Below are 19,130 nucleotides of genomic sequence, written 5' to 3' on the forward strand. Positions count from 1 at the left end.
TGTTATGGGATCACACTTGTCCATTTTGTGGTCCACTGGGGCAGCAAAATTAGGCCACTCATAGAGAAGGTATGCAGAAAAATATATTGTTGTTTTTTAAAAAAAACAAAAAGAACTCTCACCACAAACAGCCCTCAGTAGCAGTTGAAGGGAAGGTGGGTATTTGGAGGGGGATTGGGGTTGGGTGATTTGCATCATTAGGCCACATCTTCTGATCCCAATTCCCCCCTCCAAACTCTATCATACTTGGCACAGCTAGACTGATATAATCATGTCTACCTCAGAAGTATAAATCTTTCTTTGTTACAATTTCTGCCATGAGACTAACAGCACCCCTGCCGATAAAAATTGCCATGTGGGAAACCATGTAAATATAGTTTGGCTATGTTACATTTCAAGATATGGAAGTAACTCAATTGAAGTGGTACTGCTGTGATTTAAAACATAACACAGGATGTATGGCTCTTGTTTAAGAGTAGGAGGATTAAACATTTGCTTTGCACATGTTTTATCTGAATGGTACAACTCTCCAGAAAGCAGGAACAGCAATTTCACGATTCACAGGTGAGCATTACATTCATACCAATGAGTGCACAGGTGTAGTCAAAAGTAAGTCCCACTGAGTTCAATAGGGCTTACTTCCAAGAGAGTGGATATCGAATTGTAGCCTAAGACTGCAATCCCATATGTAGTCACTTACCTAGGAGTAAGCCCTATTTAACTCAATGGGACTGACTTCTGAACAGACAAGCATAGGATTCCATTCATATCTCTTAACTATAAAAACAAAAAAACAGTGAGAAATTCTTATGAGCTTTTTTTAAAGGCTTAAAAGGAAGAGGATATTTTAAGATGTTCTTAATTACACTGGTGATTTTTATCATTATGTTTTAGAATATGACCTATCAGAAAATACTTTAAAATGCATTGTTTAGAGCAAATACCTTCAGAAGCAATCACTTCCATCATTCCAGAAACCTGAAAAGATGTACAGAAAAAATTACATATGGTATTTTTAAGAAGCATAATAGCAGCAAGTTAGATAAATATGTCATACACGAAATGGCCTGCAAAATAGGCCCCTAGAAAGCATTAAAATATTATTTCTTAGTTTAGTATCCAAAGTAGGCCATCTAAAATTTTTATTTTCAACTGGAACTAAGTATCAAGCATTCACAAAAGGAAGCATGGTATAAAAAGACACACTTAAATGGTAGTGACTGCCTTTCTCTACAGATCATCAGTTCTTTAGGTACCAAAAGTCTGATTCCTAAGCTGGTCCCCATGGTTGTTAGTGGCAATGTGCATCTGAAACATTATCATGCTTTTGTTTTTAATTGTGAATCTGTCATACATTGGGGAATATATATCAAATTTTAGCATAAAGTAACAGACAATTTACAGAATATACAATTGATACTGAAGTGCTGACATTACACCAATTCTCACACATATCTCATTTTATTGAACAGTAACGACATAAAGAATATGGAGCACGTGCCCTCCTAATGTCAAATGATTTCAACTAAAAGGATAACAAAGTGCTATTTGAATCTTTGACTTCTTTCTTTCCCCTGCACCTCCTATTTAGGCCATCACAAAACCATGTGATAAAAATTACAAAACCATATTCCTTCCTATCTGACAGAACTCTGGCTAACAGCCTGGCCATTTTTCACCTTGACTAGTGTTTTCTTCTCTCTGGTCTTTCATTATCTCACTTTGGTCCCCTACCTTTATCCATCTCTCTGCAGCAAAAATAATTCATTTATTTTGTCAATCAGACTATGTAAAGCCCTGCATTGTCGGCCTGCTCCTGGATACTGAACAAGTTTCTTGTTCTTTCCTTCAAATCCCTCCAAGGCTTTGCCCCCTTTTTTCTCTCCACCTTATAACATGGTACAGCCCTGCCTGTGACCTCATTCATTCATCTCCACCACCCTCAGTTGTCCAAAGGTCTCCTGCTGCCTCATATGTTGTTGTTGTTATGTGCCTTCAAGTCAACTATGACTTATGGCAACCCTATGAATCGGCGATCTCCAACAGCAACTGTTGTGAACCACCCTGTTCAGATCTTGTAAGTTCAGGTCTGTGGCTTCCTTTATGGAATGAATTCATCTCTTGTTTGGCCTTCTTCTTTTTCTACTCCCTTCTGTTTTTCCCAGTATTATTGTCTTTTCCAGTGAATCACGTCTTCTCATGATGTGTCCAAAGTATGATAACCTCAGGTTCATCATTTTAGGTTCTAATGGTAGTTCTGGTTTAATTTGTTCTAACACCCAATTATTTGTCTTTTTCGCAGTCCATGGTACAGTATCTGCAAAGCTCTCCTCCAACACCACATTTCAAATGAGTTGATTTTTCTCTTATCCGCTTTTTTCACTGTCCAACTTTCACATCCATACATACAGATTGGGAATACCATGGTCTGAATGATTCTGACTTTAGTGTTCAGTGATATATCTTTGCATCTGAGGACCTTTTCTAGTACTCTCACAGCTGCCCTCCCCACTACTAGCCTTCTTCTGATTTCTTGACTGTTGTCTCCATTTTAGTTAATGACTGTGCCAAGGTATTGATAATCTTTGACAAGTTTAATATCCTCATTGTCAACTTTAAAGTTACATAAATCTTCCATTGTCATTACTTTAGTCTTTTTGACGTTCAGCTGTAGTCCTGCTTTTGTGTTTTCCTCTTTAACTTTCATCAGCATTAGTTTCAAATCATTACTGGTTTCTGCTAGTAGTATGGTACCGTCTGCATATCTTAAATTATTGATATTTCTCTCTCCAATTTTGACACCTCCTTCATCTTGGTCCAATCCCACTTTCCGTATATGTTCTGCGTATAAATTAAATAAATAGGGTGATAAATTACACCGTCTCACACCCTTTCTGATGGGGAACCAATTGGTTTCTTCATATTCTGTCCTTACAGTAGCCTCTTGTCCAGACTATAGGTTGAGCATCAGGACAATTAGATGCTGTGGCACCCCCATTTCTTTTAAAGCATTCCATAGTTTTTCATGATCTACACAGTCAAAGGCTTTGCTGTAATCCAGCCATTCCCAACCAGTGTGCCTCCAGATGTTGTTGGACCACAATTCCCATCTTTCCTGACCATTGGCAATGCTGGCTGAGGCTGATGGGAGTTGTGGTCCAACAACATCTGGAGGCACACTGGTTGGGAAAGGCTGCAGTGTAATCTATAAAGCACAGGGTGATTTTCTTCTGAAATTCCTTGGTCCATTCCATTATCCAACGTATGTTTACCAAATGATCTCTGGTGCCTCTTCCCTTTCTAAATCCAGCTTGGACATCTGGCATTTCTCGCTCCATATATAGTAAGAGCCTTTGTTGTAGTATCTTGAGCATTACTTTACTTGCATGAGATATTCAGGCAATAGTTTGATAATTACTGCATTCCCTGGGATCCCCTTTTTTTGGAATTGGGATGTATATTGAATGCTTCCAGTCTGTGGGCCATTGTTTAGTTTTCCATATTTGTTGACAGATTTTTGTCAAAATTTGGACAGATTCAGTCTCAGTAACTTGTAGCAACTCAATTGGTATGCCATTTGTTCCTGGTGATCTGTTTCTTCCAAGTATTTTAAGAGCAGCTCATATGCCTCATATGATTCTTCCCTTTCTCTTTTGCTGCCTCTTGCAATGTCTCTATGATGCCACCTCTCTTTCTTCCTTCAAAACCCTTCTCAAAACCCACCTTTTCTGAAAGATTTGACCCAGCCCCCTAATAGCCATACCTTAACAGTAAGTAAGCCTAAGTACATGTAACTGAAATAATCACATATTCTTCTCCTGTTCAGGGGTTTAGTCATCCGGGGTCTTAGATCCCTTACTTATTTGGGAGCAGAGTTTCTATGTATCCACCAGTGAAAGGAGGTAAGTCAGCTACTGAGAATACTCTTCTTAGTAGCTAATATTTTCCCATTTCATGCTTATTGGATCCTAATGACATCTGTAGTTGTTGGCAAAGGCATTAACAAGGAGCTCATTCTCAACCCAGCAGCAAAAATGGGGCACAGGAAGGGGCATGGCCATGACTATCATGAAGGGATCCTGCACTTCTGATTTGCCACTACACTACTGCTCCTGTTTATCCCTGCCTTTATTTTTTTTTAAAAAAAATACAGTACAGACATTTGCTACAATGGAGGATACTATATAAATAAAATAAAAATTAATTCAAAAAGTTTTATACATAGACAACAATGTATAGTTGTAGGCTTAAATGCTACATCTTGCATAGAATTCATGATCCATCAAACAAAAATCTTAATTGTTCAAAAATATCCAGTTTGAGCCTGTAAATGGTGTCTTTAACATTTCAGTGACTCTGTGAGCAAGTCAACAACTAGTTTCATTAAGAAAAGAAAAAACATCATAACTAGAAGTGGTCTACTTGTTCAGCATTGTTGGCTGCCATGGAAACATATGAGGTAACAGACTATAGGATGCTGGGCCCAATGTCCTGTAGGACCCTGCAGAGTTGCACTGCGGAACGGAGAGTATTGAGCGAGTTTGTGTGTGTGTGTTTGAATCTTTGCTAAGATTCTACCTTCCCTGCAAATGAGTCAGACAGAGGCTTTAAGCTTTAAAATAAGAAAGAACTACTTTATTCTGGAAGTACATGTTTGATAGGAAAGAGTCCTATATCTAGCTAACTAGCTAAGTTGGAGCACAAGCACTGAACCCAGTGCTCGCCCTCATGCTGGAGGAGAGGGAGAGACAAAGGAAAGATGCCTGCTCCCCTCTCAAGAGAAAGAAAAAGACTGGAAGGAGGAAACTGGGATCAATATCCTTTGCATATCAGTCTAGCAGGAAGGAAGAGACAGCAGGAGATCAAAGGGATAGGTATAGCCTAGCAACCAAGAGGTCTCCTCTCTAGCTACACTTTTTAACCCCATGCAGCCTCAACCCACAAGTTGGAGTTGAACCTCATACATTCCAACACAGACAACAGTTAAATTTCCATGTTTAATTGCCATATAATTACCATAGCTAACATATGTATATGAACATAGCAGCAACTAAGCTGTAATATATGTTGCTCTTTTTCTACAATGCCGTTTGTACCATTTCCAGTTTGCTCATGCAAAGAAAATGCATGACCACTCATTTACCCATAACAAAAATTTGCCTGTGACAAAAAGAGTTGGCAACATTTCATTTAAAGGAAATCATTGTTTCCTCTTTTAGCAATGTTCAGGAGCAACAATTCTTCTGAAGCTAAAATAATACCCCATGCACAAGAGGGAGACATCACCAGGCTCAGGGTAAGGCTGTTGTTTGCAGAAATATATTTAACATTTTCAAAGAAAGGAAAAGGGAAAAAACAGTAATGGGAAAAACAGATTGTGCATCCACATGCTCACATACAGAACAGGAGAGGGGGGACGCATGGAAAAAAGGCCAGCAAAGCCATTAGCTGAGCACCAGGTAATTCATTGCAACATTGTTGCTGGTCCCACTTGTATAATGCCAATTTCATGTTCCAAATCATGCACTGATTTTAGAAACAAGATTCATTGGAAGAAGTTTGGATTTTCCCTCTTTATTTTATGTTTGCTTATTTTACTTGTTAGATATGCTTAGATTTTCCTCTAAAACCAAGGAAGTGCAGGAGTCCACTGATCTCAGACAGTATGAGCCACTCAGAAAGGTCTTGTGGGTTGCATACTGCTCTTTTCCCTCTTCCCTTCCACTGTCTGCATTTTAGCAAGTGTTAAGGCCTTTTATTAAGCATTACTCTTGGTATCAGACCATTAATTCATGCCAAGTTAAACCATTGACCCATGTGGCTCAGTATTGTCTCCCCTGATTGGCAGCAGTTCTCCAGAGTCTCAAACAGGGGTCTTTCCTACCTAGAGATGCTGGGGGCTGAACCCACAACTTTTTGCATGCCTTTGACTTGTAGCCTCTTCCCAAAGGCCACCTGTTTGGAAGCCTCAGATAGCAAGCCTCAGATAACAATACTTAATATTTAATGCTCTTTAAAAACACAGGGAAATAAAATACCTCATAACTTGTAAAGGGTAATTTTTCTTGTGATAAGGTAAGATGTTTACATTTAAAACAATGGAAGACAAAACTAAAAATGAGTACTTTTGGCAAACTTTGCCAAAAGCTTACTAAGCAAGGTCAAGTGATTCATATGTAAAGAAGTACACATATTCAGCTTTACGCTGATGCATGACACCACTGATTTCTATGATTTCTGCTTTGCAAATGTACATTATTATTATGATTATTATTTATTACATTTGTATACTGCCACATAGCCAAAGCTCTCTGGGGGGTTCACAACAATTAAAAACATTAAAAACAAATATACAAATTTAAAAACACTTATGCATTTAGAGGTGCATTATGCACCTCTACTATAAACACCTTAATTAATTATGATTCATATGTAAAGAAGTACACATATTCAGCTTTACGCTGATGCATGACACCACTGATTTCTATGATTTCTGCTTTGCAAATGTACATTATTATTATGATTATTATTTATTACATTTGTATACATTTGTATACTGCCACATAGCCAAAGCTCTCTGGGGGGTTCACAACAATTAAAAACATTAAAAACAAATATACAAATTTAAAAACACTTATGCATTTAGAGGTGCATTATGCACCTCTACTATAAACACCTTAATTAAGGCATAGGATATAACACCTGGAGAGGCATAATTTTAGTAGCAGCCACAGAAACACTTTTTGTGAATGCTAGATGTCCCGGGAATTAGTATATATGCAGGGGAAGATAATTCTAGAATCCACTTAGTGTCATAATGCTTCACATGGGTGAGGATGTTTTTTCAGCAAGTCAGACTCCACTTTGCATTCACAGTTGAAGCAACCTCATTGATAGTTGCCACGTGACTTTCCCCAAGCTATTGTTACATCAAGAGGTAAGTCATAAGATCAGAACTCTTAGCTGCAAGTCAAATCTCATCTCAGTACTGACTAGTCAAATATATGTTTTTAAAAGTTATCTGTGAAAATTATATTATATTTGGTGCCCATCACATGTGCAACATCTGTTATTTCTACAGGACACTAGAGCCTCTGCTAATCATTGTATACATGATCTGAAATCCATTTAAGATGGCAAACTGAATTCAGCAGGTCTGGCTTGAGTTCAAATGGGAATAAGCCAATTTAACTGCTTTGTAGATCATAACCAACATTTGATTAATTACTCATGCGATGCCATGGTCAGTATTTGAGTCGGGTGGGGAAGAATGGGAAACAGGCACTACACAGGGTGTCTGTTATGGTATAGTATAGAAGTGTAGTAAATCAATAAATGTGTATTTGCTTAATATCACAACAAATAGAGCAGTTCCTTTAGTCTGCAGAAGGATTGGCTATCATCCCTGGGACCTCCATTCCAAATCCAAAACTATTAACAGAATCTTCATATCCCTAAGCATACACAACTAATTAATTCCTGCTTCTCTTTTTCAATCTCAAATATTAAAATGCATGAGATTTTGAAGATATTACTTCCCATTACCACTCCTAATTATCAATTAAATTGATTCATTAACAAAAATGTAGAAAAGCCAACAACTAAGTGACAACATCAGTGGTACCTAGCTTTCACTATGAGTAGAGCTGCAGCTCCCCACATCCAGTGGCATCTACTTTGGCCCCATTATAGATCAGACACACTATACAGCTAAATGCTAGCTTTCCTTATGAGGGGTGGCGACCTTCTTTTTAACTTGCAGAGCTGCTGCTGTGCCTTCAATTGCTGCAGGGCAGGGAGAAAATGAATAGGCGACAGGTGAAGAGTTTCTCAGTATGTTGGTGCAGCTACACAGCCTGTTGAATTTCTGCCTGTTAAGCAAGTATTAAAAACACATGCTTTTCTCTGGTGATGGTAATGAAGCGGTAGAGCCCCTAGTTTCTCAAATGAGTTGCGTTGTTATTGTTGAGAGTTTTATTAAGGGATAAGGGATAAAAGGGCAGGCGGAGGTCGCTTTTAAATACCGGGGGGGGCAGGGATTTCTTACCTTGGAGGTTGCCGCCCTGGGCATCCCCTGGCCCAAGACGACATTTAACCTGGATTAGGGGGAAAGAAGAATTTAAAAAGAGGGTTAGAGCCGCACTGCGCCGCACCCTCAACCGTTCTGCGTACAAAGCAGCATTGTAGCTACCTGTTCATGGCGTGGCCAGGCTGCCTACGCTCGTTCACTGGGTCAATTACAACAACTCAGCCTCGACTTTTCCCAACAGAGCGGCCGGGTAGCCACAAAGTCACCATAGCAACAGCAAGCGCTGTCTTAGCGAACTCCGAGCTCCCGGAAAAGGAGGCCGGCTGGGAACACGGCCAGCCGAGGTACAAGGTTCCCCTGCGCAGCTGCGAGGAGCAGCGGCTCGTAGGCGCTGAGGTGGGGAACTGGTCGCTCCTTCACAAGGCAGCAAAGGAGCTGAGATAGAGAAGGTTTCGCGGCAAGGAGAACCCTGTTGCGTCCTAAGTATCGCGTGGAGACTTGCGGAATAAACTCTTCTTGTTCACATGTCCCCGACTGTTTTGTTGTTGTTGTTGTTGTTGGGGATACACACAACATACAAGTAACACTCGTGTTTTCTGAATTAATTATTAGTTATCTACACAGAATAACTGTCAACGCAATAGGGCTGCCCGAGACATTTAGCTACCAGAGGCAGAACAGCAAATGGTTCTCGCCCGCCTCCGAAATACATAGTACACCCAAGGCCGGTCAAGTTGCTTTGGTACCTGAGGCAGATAATCTCATATGCACTTCTCGCTGGCCGTTTTCTAATTAAAAAGAAAATGCAGACAACTTTATTTGTATAAATCTAAATACAGTACAGTTCGTTGACTGCTCTGTTCATATGCTCTGCCATGGACTGGGGACAATGTAAAAGTCAGAAAGAAAGGGGCCGGAAGGGCCCATTTATAAAAGAAATTGATGCAAAAATGGGATGTGTTAGAAAAACTTGAGAACAACATTTAAGAACCAAAACCATTCCAATATTATGTTAATCCTTTAACAACCAAAATGCAGTCCAGAATGGCCCTGAAGGCAACTTCCTAGCAAGCCAAGGTATACCAAATTCTCCACTCACACGTAACTAGATGGGATTGATGTAGAAAGCAAAATAACTTCCTCAAAAACCACATTCTGATATCTGTTCCAGGCTATAATATGTTTTAAAATAAAACAGACTACAACTTCCCAGCAAGCCAGACCTACCAAATTCACATGACTAGATGGAATTCATGCAATAAGCCTCGAAACGTCTGTGCAAACCATGTTTTGATGCCCATTTCAGGCTATAATGTTTTGCAAAAAATGACCTGGAACAGCAACTTCACAGCGAGCCAGACCTACCAAATTCACCAATTGTACATGACTAGATGGGATTCATGTAATAAGCTCCACAGAAACCACGTTCTGATAGTCATTCCGAGCTATAATATATTTTATGGAAAATGGCCCAGAAGGCAACATCCTAGCAAGCCAGACTTACCAAATTCACCAGCCACACATGACTAGATGGGATTCATGCACTAAGCCACAAAACATGTATGCAAACCACATTCTGATTCCCATTCTAGGCTACAATATGTTTTGATAAAAAATGGCCTAGAATGGCAACTTCAAAGCAAGTGAGACCTACCAAATTTGCCAGCCACACAAGACTGAATGGGATTCATGCAAGAAGGCACAAACCTTCCACAGACACAAACTTCTGATACCCGTTCTGGGCTATAATACATTTTGATGATAAATGGCATGCAACAGCAACTTCCCAGCAAGCCAGACCTACCAAATTCACCAGTCTCACATGTCCAGATGAGATTCATATAATCAGCCACAAAACATCCACGCAAACCATTTTCTAGTACCCATTCTGGGCTATAATACATTTTGCAGAAAATCTCCCAGAACGGCAACTGCACAGCAAACCAGACTTACCAGATTTACCAGTCTCACATGCCTAGATGGGATTCATGCAATAAACCACAAAATGTCCTTGCATACCACTTTCTGATACCTGTTCCAGTCTACATTTTGACACAAAACAGCTTGGAACGGCAACTTCCCAGAAAGTGAGTCCTACCAAATTCACCAGTTGCACATGACTAAATGGGATTCATGCAACAAACCACAAAACATCCACAGAAACCATGTTCTGATACCCGTTCTGGGATATAATACATTTTTATGGAAAATGGCCCAGAATGGCAACTTCCCAGAGAGCCAGACCTACCAAATTCACCTGTCACATATATTGTTTCTCCTGCCATTGGGAAATGGGAGATAACATGCAGATATCCCTGCAATGACACAATCTCTGGGATGATCAGCAATATCCTTTCTTGGTGTTTTTAGGTCCACTATCAGCACTACTGGTGCTACTACCAGGTTGTGTATAAATGGTGAATTGGGAAGAGGGGAGGAGAGAGAGACAGAGATATTGGAGGGGCAAGTTGGCCAGAAGAAGGTGCGGGGGGGGAGAGTTTGCCTTCTGAAATAGATGTGATGAAATAGATGTCACAACAGAAAACTGGGTTCAGAGAAGTGCTCTTGTGTATTTGGGCTCAGACTGCACCTCTGCAGGTGATGCCAAAAATAAGATACTACATGTATGCTTTTAGTGTAACATTCATGGAAATTTTTAGATATATTTTAATAATTGTTATATTCTTTCTTTTTGTTTTGTATATGATTCATATTGTTCTCATGTTATGTATATTGTTTAGAGATTTATTGTTTAGTTATGTTTACTTAAAATGTAAACTATTGTTTTTTATTATGTAGAATTTATATTGATTTTTTATGTTGTAAACCGCCCAGAGAGCTTCGGCTATGGGGCAGTATACAAATGTAGTAAATAAATAAATAGTCAAGTTCTGGGCCAAGTTATCTGTGTCTTAACGTCACCAGTTTGCCTTTGGTGTTATGAGTTTCTGACATACTGTAACTACTTTCAAAATCAAGGTTATTAATTGTTCAAGGCAGGAAACTGTGGGAGGGACTCCCACTCACTGAACAGAGCTCATGAGGTCAAGGCAGAACCTTTCAGTTAAAGGGCTTTCCGGTAAAAAGGCTGGGGAACAAGATCTTGGACAGCTACTGCCAGTCTGAGGGCCAAACTTGATGGGATGTCCATTGCATGATGAGCTTTTCAAAAGTAAATTGATTTCTCAGGGCAGCTGATCCATACTGGGATCCTGACATGGTGGCTTGGGGAGCTTTAACCCCTGCCCCTGCTATTTACACTGGGAAATATTATTATTGTTGTTATTGTTATCATTATTAGTAGCATTGCCCTCTTTGCCAAAAAGGCCACAAAGGTGGTGTAGAACAATACAATCACAAAACAAAACAATCAATAAAATTATTTAAAATACATTTAAAAACATTTACAAGGAGTTAACAATACCTGGAAGGCTAAATTTAAAAAATGTGTCTTTAGACTCTTTCTAAAAACCAGGATAATGGGTGCCTATCGTAGCTCTAAAGGGAGGGCATTCCTCAATTTGGAAATGACACAGGGGAAAAAAACCTTTCCCACATGCCTAACAGGCAGGCACCTGCAAGCAATGGCACCCTGGGAAAGGGGGTTCTTGCAGATATTAATGACTAGGCAAGTTCATACCAAGACAGGTGGTCCTTTAGATAACAAGGCCCCAAGCTGTTCAGGGCTTTTAAGAGTTAACTGTAACAGAAGAATGATGATGCTTTGGTTAACTCACAAGTGGACATTCCAGGAACCTTCTTAAGAATACTATTTATTGTATGGAAGAGACACCAGGCCATAGTTTCTGTGGAGGTTTTGCCAATTGTTGTTTTGATCTCATCCAGTCTTCTATTAATCTAGTTGGTCTGGCTAGCTAGACAATTGCCATTTCAGGCCATTTTCCCAACCAAAACGGGTCCTGGAATGTGGTTGCTGTGAATGTTTTGGGCTTAGTGTATTGACCCCATACAGTTATGTATGCAATTACATTTGATTGACTTGGCTAGTTGGGACGTTTGTGCTCTGGCCCATTTTCAGGAAAGACATAATATTGCATGGAACATGATTTCCATGGAAGTTTTGTGCCTTACTGTGTGAATCCCATCTAGTCATGTGTGATTGGTGAATTTGATAGGTCTGGCTTGCTGGGAAGTTGCTGTTCCAGGCTGTTTTCCATAAAAAAATATTATAGCCCGGAACAGGAATCAGAACGTGGTTTCTGTGGACATTTTGTGGCTTATTTCATGAATCCCATCTAGTCAAGTACGGCGTGAATTTGGTAGGTCTGGCTCCCTGGGAAGATGCTGTTATGGGCCATTTTCTGTAAAACATAGTATAGCCTGGAATGGGTATAAGAACATGATTTCAGTGACTGGTGAATTTGCTGGGTCTGGTTCACTGGAAAGTTTCAGCTCTGGGCTGTCTTCTATAAAAACATAGTATAACCTGGAACAGGTATCAAAACATAGTATTGCCTGGAATGGGTATCAGAACATGGTTTCCATAGATGTTTTGTGGCTTATTGCACAAATCCTATCTAGACATGTGTGACTAGTGAATTTGGTAGGTCTAATTTGAGCCCCTAGTTTCTCAAATGAGTTGCGTTGTTATTGTTGAGAGTTTTATTAAGGGATAAGGGATAAAAGGGCAGGCGGAGGTCGCTTTTAAATACCGGGGGGGGGCAGGGATTTCTTACCTTGGAGGTTGCCGCCCTGGGCATCCCCTGGCCCAAGACGACATTTAACCTGGATTAGGGGGAAAGAAGAATTTAAAAAGAGGGTTAGAGCCGCACTGCGCCAAACCCTCAACCGTTCCGCGTACAAAGCAGCATTGTAGCTACCTGTTCATGGCGTGGCCAGGCTGCCTACGCTCGTTCACTGGGTCAATTACAACAACTCAGCCTCGACTTTTCCCAACAGAGCGGCTGGGCAGCCACAAAGTCACCATAGCAACAGCAAGCGCTGTCTTAGAGAACTCCGAGCTCCCGGAAAAGGAGGCCGGCTGGGAACACGGCCTATGATGATAAAACGCTTCTCAGAGACTGTAGTGAGCATAGAACAGATTATCAAAGGCATGATTCAATCAACTCAGTTAACAGCAGGGCAGCTTCTTGTTTCAATACATTTCCCTCCTTAAATGTATTGCATGTGGAGATATATGTCATATATGCCAAACTGAGAAGTGCAGGGTCCCTTCATGATTGTCACAGCCACACCCTCTCCCATCCTTTCCCCTCCCTGCTGGGTTGAGAATGAGAATTCTTGTTAATGCTTTCTCCCACAACAGACATCCCTAGGAGCCAACAAGCCTGTAAGGGGAGTGTGTTAACTACTGAGATGAGTCTTCTCAGTGGCTACCTCCTTTCACTCTCATTGGCTCCAATCATCAGGAAAGAACAATGAAGTATGTTAGAAAACTCTTCTCAGTGGCTAACATATTCCCTTTTCATACTGATTGGCTCATGGGATGCTGGAGTCTAAGGGACCCTGCTGGCACCCTGCTCCAAAAAAGTAAGGGGGTCTAAGACCCCCCCCCAACACTGGATAACTACACCCTGATATGTCATTTTCTGTTCCCAGTCGATACATCGGCTATGTGTGCAGTTCTGAGACCTCCTGTTTGTTCCCAGAGAATAAACTTTGACTGGAGCCCATGGTTGTGCAGATGGCACACAGAAACATTTTACTCATTCATTGAGGGGAGTGGGTGTGTTTGATAAGGTTCAGAGTCTAAGGTGGACATATTTTACTTGTGACACTGATCTCATGCTCTTTTGTTCCCCAGTTTTGCTGGTACAAGAGGAGCTACTACTTAGCAAGCAAGAACCTGTCAGCAAGTTCATACTTTGCTCTCCCTGATATCTGAAGGGGAAAAATGTGTGTGCGTACATGCACAAAATGAAGCACGCTGTCAGCTTCAACAAGTCAACTACACAATAAATATCCCAACCTCAAGATGGAACATCCATGCCATTTGAGCAATTCAATCAACAGGGGCCTGCCAGAATCACATACTGCAACTGTGTTTGCACAGCACAGCTTGCTACAGCAAAGGTAAAGCTCAAGAGCAGTGGACTTAATGGATTCATCATGGGATTGGGGTGTCTTCTTGGATCCACAACAGAAGCTCTAATAATCCTTATTGAAGACTTTACCATCCTGGCCCAATGTGTGCTATGCTTATACAACAGCTGATTGAATCAAAGGTTGGGTTGCTGGCATATGTCTTCTCTGCAACATAATTTGAGCCGATTCTATGCCCATGGTAACTTCCATAACATCTCTTCTTTTTCACCCGCACCTGAAATTAAATCTTCTTGAGCTGCTGTTCCACACCTGGAAGGGTGCCTTCTGTTAATGGAAGGGCCACTGATCCAGTGGACGCTCCAGCTGGTTGAAGCGAGTCCATTTTCACTTACTCCCCTTTCCCTCTGCAGCCCCCAGCACCACCTTGCATGCTGTTCTGGAAGGTCCTCCAGCCCCCCCAGAACAGATTTTTGAGTTGCACAAGGAGCTGCAGGAGGAAGGAGAGTTCAGTGAAAATTGCTGCCCTCTTTTCACCAGTGGAAGTATCCCAGGAGCCAAGTTCTGTTCACTGGGACATAATACCCAAGCCATTATAACTAGGCCCTATATTATTTATTTATTTATTTATTTATATCCCGCCCTTCATCCCAGCAGGAGCCCAGAGCAGCTCCCCTTTAACATTAATGCTTAGAATCTTTATTATAACCTTCCTTCCAATGAATAACACAGTCTGTAGATTCCAACTTTGATTGTGATCAGGGTTTGTTTTACCATTAAGTAAAGTGAGACAACAACCTCAGGAAGCAGGTGCTGGGGGGAGCACTACACAATCTGACCTACATATCCTACATTAGTTTGCTTGCTGTTTTGAGGGATGGTGGTAGTGGTGGTGGAGGATGCTGTCCCATCGTCAGTGTTGAAGCTCTGTATGTGGGAAATGGGGTGGGGATGGTAGTGCCATTTTCTTCTTTGCTTCAGGAAGCAAAACATTGGGCTGGCTCTGATTGGGATGCTTTATGGTTGGCCTTCTCCCTGTGTGACTTTTCTGAATATCACTTTTGCTAATTCGTTAGTAAACAGAAGATTTCTCTTTCCAGTTAATTCTAACACATAGTTCTGCTGCTTATGAACAGCAGGAGATCTGATCAGAACTATAAAGAAGGGTTAGAAATAGGTGAGCTAGGAGTGCTATTGTCCTTCTGCAGCAGCTTATTAGAACAGTGGTAGTTTGTAAATCCTAGCTGTATTTTGTTCCAGTCTTCCCTCAAAGCAATGACCATTTCTCCCCTAATATTTTAACTCCATTAAATAAATCCAGGAATGGTTGCCCACCTCCCCATAACTTCAGAGTGTGAAAATATGTCACGCAGCTCCTACATACACAAAGACACTTTCACAAAGTGGCCAAAATTCAATTGCAGTTTATGGGATATAAACTCTTTCCAAAGTATTATTATTTTTATTAAAATTTACGTCTCGCCCTTCCTCCCAGAAGGAAACCAGGGTGGTAAACAAACAACAAAACACTAAAAATATCTACAAAACATCTTAAAAATAAAAAAACGTATTTTTTAAAAAAATTAAAAAAATATTTAAAAGAAGGTCTTTAGTAGGCAATAGAGATGGTGCCTGTCTGATATTTAAGGTGAGGGAATTCAAAAGAATAGGTGCCACAACACTAAAGGCCTGTCTCCTATGTTGTGTGGAATGAACGTCCTGATGAGAGATGGTATCTGCAAGAGGTCTTCACCTGCAGAGCACAATGATCAACTGAGTATATAAGTGGTAAGACTATCTTTGAGGTATTCTGTTCCCAAACTGTACAGGGATTTATTATACACCAAAACCAACACCTTGAACTTAGCCCGGTATTATGTCCCATGAACAAAATCACTTCCCTTGCTCTTCAGCAGATCAACGGAACTCTGATGCTCAGAGGGAGCTTCCCCGTCTACAAGGTCTTCACTATTGGGGGAAGGGGCAGCTTCATCAGCACAAAGGAGTGAACACACAGAGATGCCCTGTTCATTGAAGTGAACAGGAAAACCTACTTGTTCAGTAGATTCATCCATATTCTGAGCTCAAACAAAGGACTGAAGGAAGCATATTTTGAAATAATTCCAACTGATTTCTATGGAACTAAGCTTAGAAATTGTTTTGGCTGACAAAGAGGGCAGGACATGTCCCAGTGCCAATGCAGTCATTTTGCTCCAGGGCTTTTCCAACAATTGATTAAGTCACAGAGGTAGCATTCAACACCATTAAAAAAATGCCATGCAATACCTGTATAGTGTTAAAGACAGTGCCCTCACCTTAGCTGGGGAGGGAGGGGCCTTTTTCTGGACAGCCTTCTGTTGGCCACATGCTAGTGGTAGGTGGAGCCTGGGCCAAAGGCTGGTAGAGCAATGGATGTAAATTTTCTCTTTGTACAGTATGCTAGTATCTGCGTACATTCACATACCCCTCTCCATCTTCCCTTCAGTCAAGAAGAGACCTTATCAGAGTTCAAGGACACATTCCAGCCAGGAGGATGCAAAGCAGGGCCAGTGAGGGCTGTGGCCTGGTGAAACTGGGTGTGGCTGGGGAGGGGCTGTAGCTTGGGGAAAGCCCCAAAGGCCAGAGAAAACTGGAGGGCCATATTGGCCCTAGGGTCTGAGGGTCCCCACTCCACCAGTAGCCAATTTAAAATTGTATTAACTTCTATTGTTAGGTGGCCAGATTATAGTGAAAAGTCCTATCTGATCTCACTGATTGCACTTTTAAATCACCCTTCATCCCACAAGATCCTATCGCTGGCACAAACAGTGCCTTTGTTTTATTTCTTTTAAATTCAAGCAGGGCTGAAACATTTAACTGATAATTGGCTAAATGAATTTATTGATTTTTAAACTGACTTTTTAAAAGTTCTCTGACTTAACTGGACAGCATGTGGAAGAGGAAATTCAGCCCTTTGCTCCTGCTGTGATCCCAATCTAGGCACCCTCCCCCACAGCTGTCGTTTTCCCTTAGCGGCAAACTGCCATATGCGGGGAGGGGGGGAATTTGGATGAGGCCCACGGTAGGGCAAAGGATTAAATTCATATTCCCTCCATAGCAGGAACCAATTCTTCTTAGGTCCCCTGCAGCTGCTATTTAGCAATGGGGGGAAACAAGCCCAATTATAGAAGGGCCAGTTACATGATTAACATAATATGTAGTTGGGTCCTCAGGGAAACTGGAGAAAAAAGTACTTTGCGCCTGTCAGTGGCAGCTGGTGGCCCCATGCCCTTGAAAGTTTGGGCTAAAACCCAGAGCGAATTCCAGTGCCGCACTGACATGCAGCCACCAGCCGCCACTGGTGCCTGTGTTTTCACATGCATGAAAGAAAGCAGCTAATGTGCATATTAGGAAATCAGGGGCAATGCTGGAGCCTGGGGACCAGATAGGAATCTCTTGGGAATTAGACTGGGTCTCCTTGGCCCTGGCCTTCATTTGTCTATCCCAAGTATACACTAGTGCATAATGTACAAATGTCTGTTTCACTGTGTGTACACTGTACATAAGGTGGTACCTGCCATCAGGTTTAGCTTTCCTACACCGCATATATACACAACCAAAAACATACACACACAGATTTTCCAAGGAAATAATTGTATGTGAAATGGCTGTAATAACTATTAATAATAATAATAACCATAACCTCTGAAGATTAAGGACATCTGATAATAGTTCCAATGGGAGAATGGGAGAAAGTGAACTCAAAATATCCTTAAGGACAAGATAGACACTGCAAAGAACATAATAAATGTATAGACACATATTCTTAATATTAGAAAAAAGTCACCTCTTTGAGCTAATACATAACCTCATTATTAGCACAGATTCCCAAAAAACACAAACTTAGGATAGACAAATGATAAAAATTGGCACATTTTTTTCTACATCACATGGAAAAATACTTCTCAAAATGGGTCACTGAGTATGAAGGGGCATGAACAATTTGCTTCCATGAGGCACACCAGCTCATTCAAAATATGCATTACTCAGATTTTTTTTAAAATTGCATCCTCATAAGTAGCATATTTGGCAGTGGACATAATACAGATCTGAAATTCTATAGTTTTCAGAATTTATGTTTTAGTGAATTTGATTCAGTAGTATAACAGGAAAGGTGTTGTTCTTACAAGTCAGAATAAGTCAATTTGTGTAATATTCTATTGAGCTAGGAGCAAATTCAGTACACACATAATAACAGGTGCATAAAATTACCTGCTGTGCCTATGTAATGGTACCACTGTTCACACTGGTTAAATATTAAATAGGTTTAGTGGTGGTGAGGTGATAAAATAGGAACAATAAATAACAGCAGATTTACCCTTCAGGCCTATCTTTGCTCAAAACTGCTATAGACCGGTAAGGATGCTTCTAGCATGTTGCTATTTTCAGATGGGGTTGAATCACACACTTGCAAATTCAGCTAGATGGTTGGGAGGTCTCGTGCAAAAAACCCGCTTCCCCCAAAGATAGGATTTTTTTTGTGGTAAGGAAAATGATGGGAAAATGCATTGCAAAGTATGGGATAACACTTGCTTTGCAGTCTAACCTCCCTGCAAACAAATCAAGATGAATGCTCAATAAGCAGGTTGTTGGGAAGTGCCCCAAGACCTCAATCAGATTGGTCCCCAGGATACAGCATCATTATCTAGTTGTCCAAAGGCGGACTGTGTCAAAATACTGGGTTATATCTAATGCTAGTCCTACTACGAGTAGACCATTGAAATTAATGGGTCCAAGTTAGTCACGCCTATTTTCAGTGGGTCTACTCTGAGCAGGGCTAACATCAGCTACCACCCACTTATCTGAGGCTCTAGTTGTCATCCTCCTCTTTTCCCCTCCCCCACCTCTTTGTTCTCAACATGGCAGCCCTTTCCTGATGTTCTAGGACAGAAGAACAGCATTTCCATGTTGAGAAAACATTTAAGATACTGGGAGGAGCAAATTGATCTGGTATGCTAAATCATTATGTGGGGCTTAAAAGGCGGGGAAAGAGGCCAATAGAGCGTGATGGTGTCATGGAGGCTACAATGTGGGATTG

At 40.9% G+C, this 19,130-nt stretch overlaps 1 protein-coding gene across 2 annotated transcripts in view; it reads right to left on the bottom strand.

Annotated features, from left to right (window-relative positions):
* The window catches only part of ERICH2 (glutamate rich 2), a 60,414-nt gene extending 51,968 nt beyond the window's left edge, over window positions 1-8,446 (bottom strand). The window contains exons 1-3 of one of the 2 annotated variants that reach the window (XM_061612918.1): window positions 8,192-8,446; window positions 8,048-8,096; window positions 945-978 (exon numbers count right to left, since the gene is read on the bottom strand). In XM_061612918.1, coding sequence (XP_061468902.1) covers window positions 945-978; window positions 8,048-8,096; window positions 8,192-8,199 — 91 coding nt within the window. In that variant the 5' untranslated portion in view covers window positions 8,200-8,446. The remainder of the gene's footprint in view (window positions 1-944; window positions 979-8,047; window positions 8,097-8,191) is intronic. The other variant, XM_061612919.1, reaches the window with a different exon arrangement.
* Between the last annotated feature and the right edge of the window lie 10,684 nt (window positions 8,447-19,130).

Source organism: Rhineura floridana, chromosome 2 (genome assembly GCF_030035675.1).
Source record: "Rhineura floridana isolate rRhiFlo1 chromosome 2, rRhiFlo1.hap2, whole genome shotgun sequence".
In the NCBI taxonomy this organism is placed as follows: domain Eukaryota; kingdom Metazoa; phylum Chordata; class Lepidosauria; order Squamata; family Rhineuridae; genus Rhineura; species Rhineura floridana.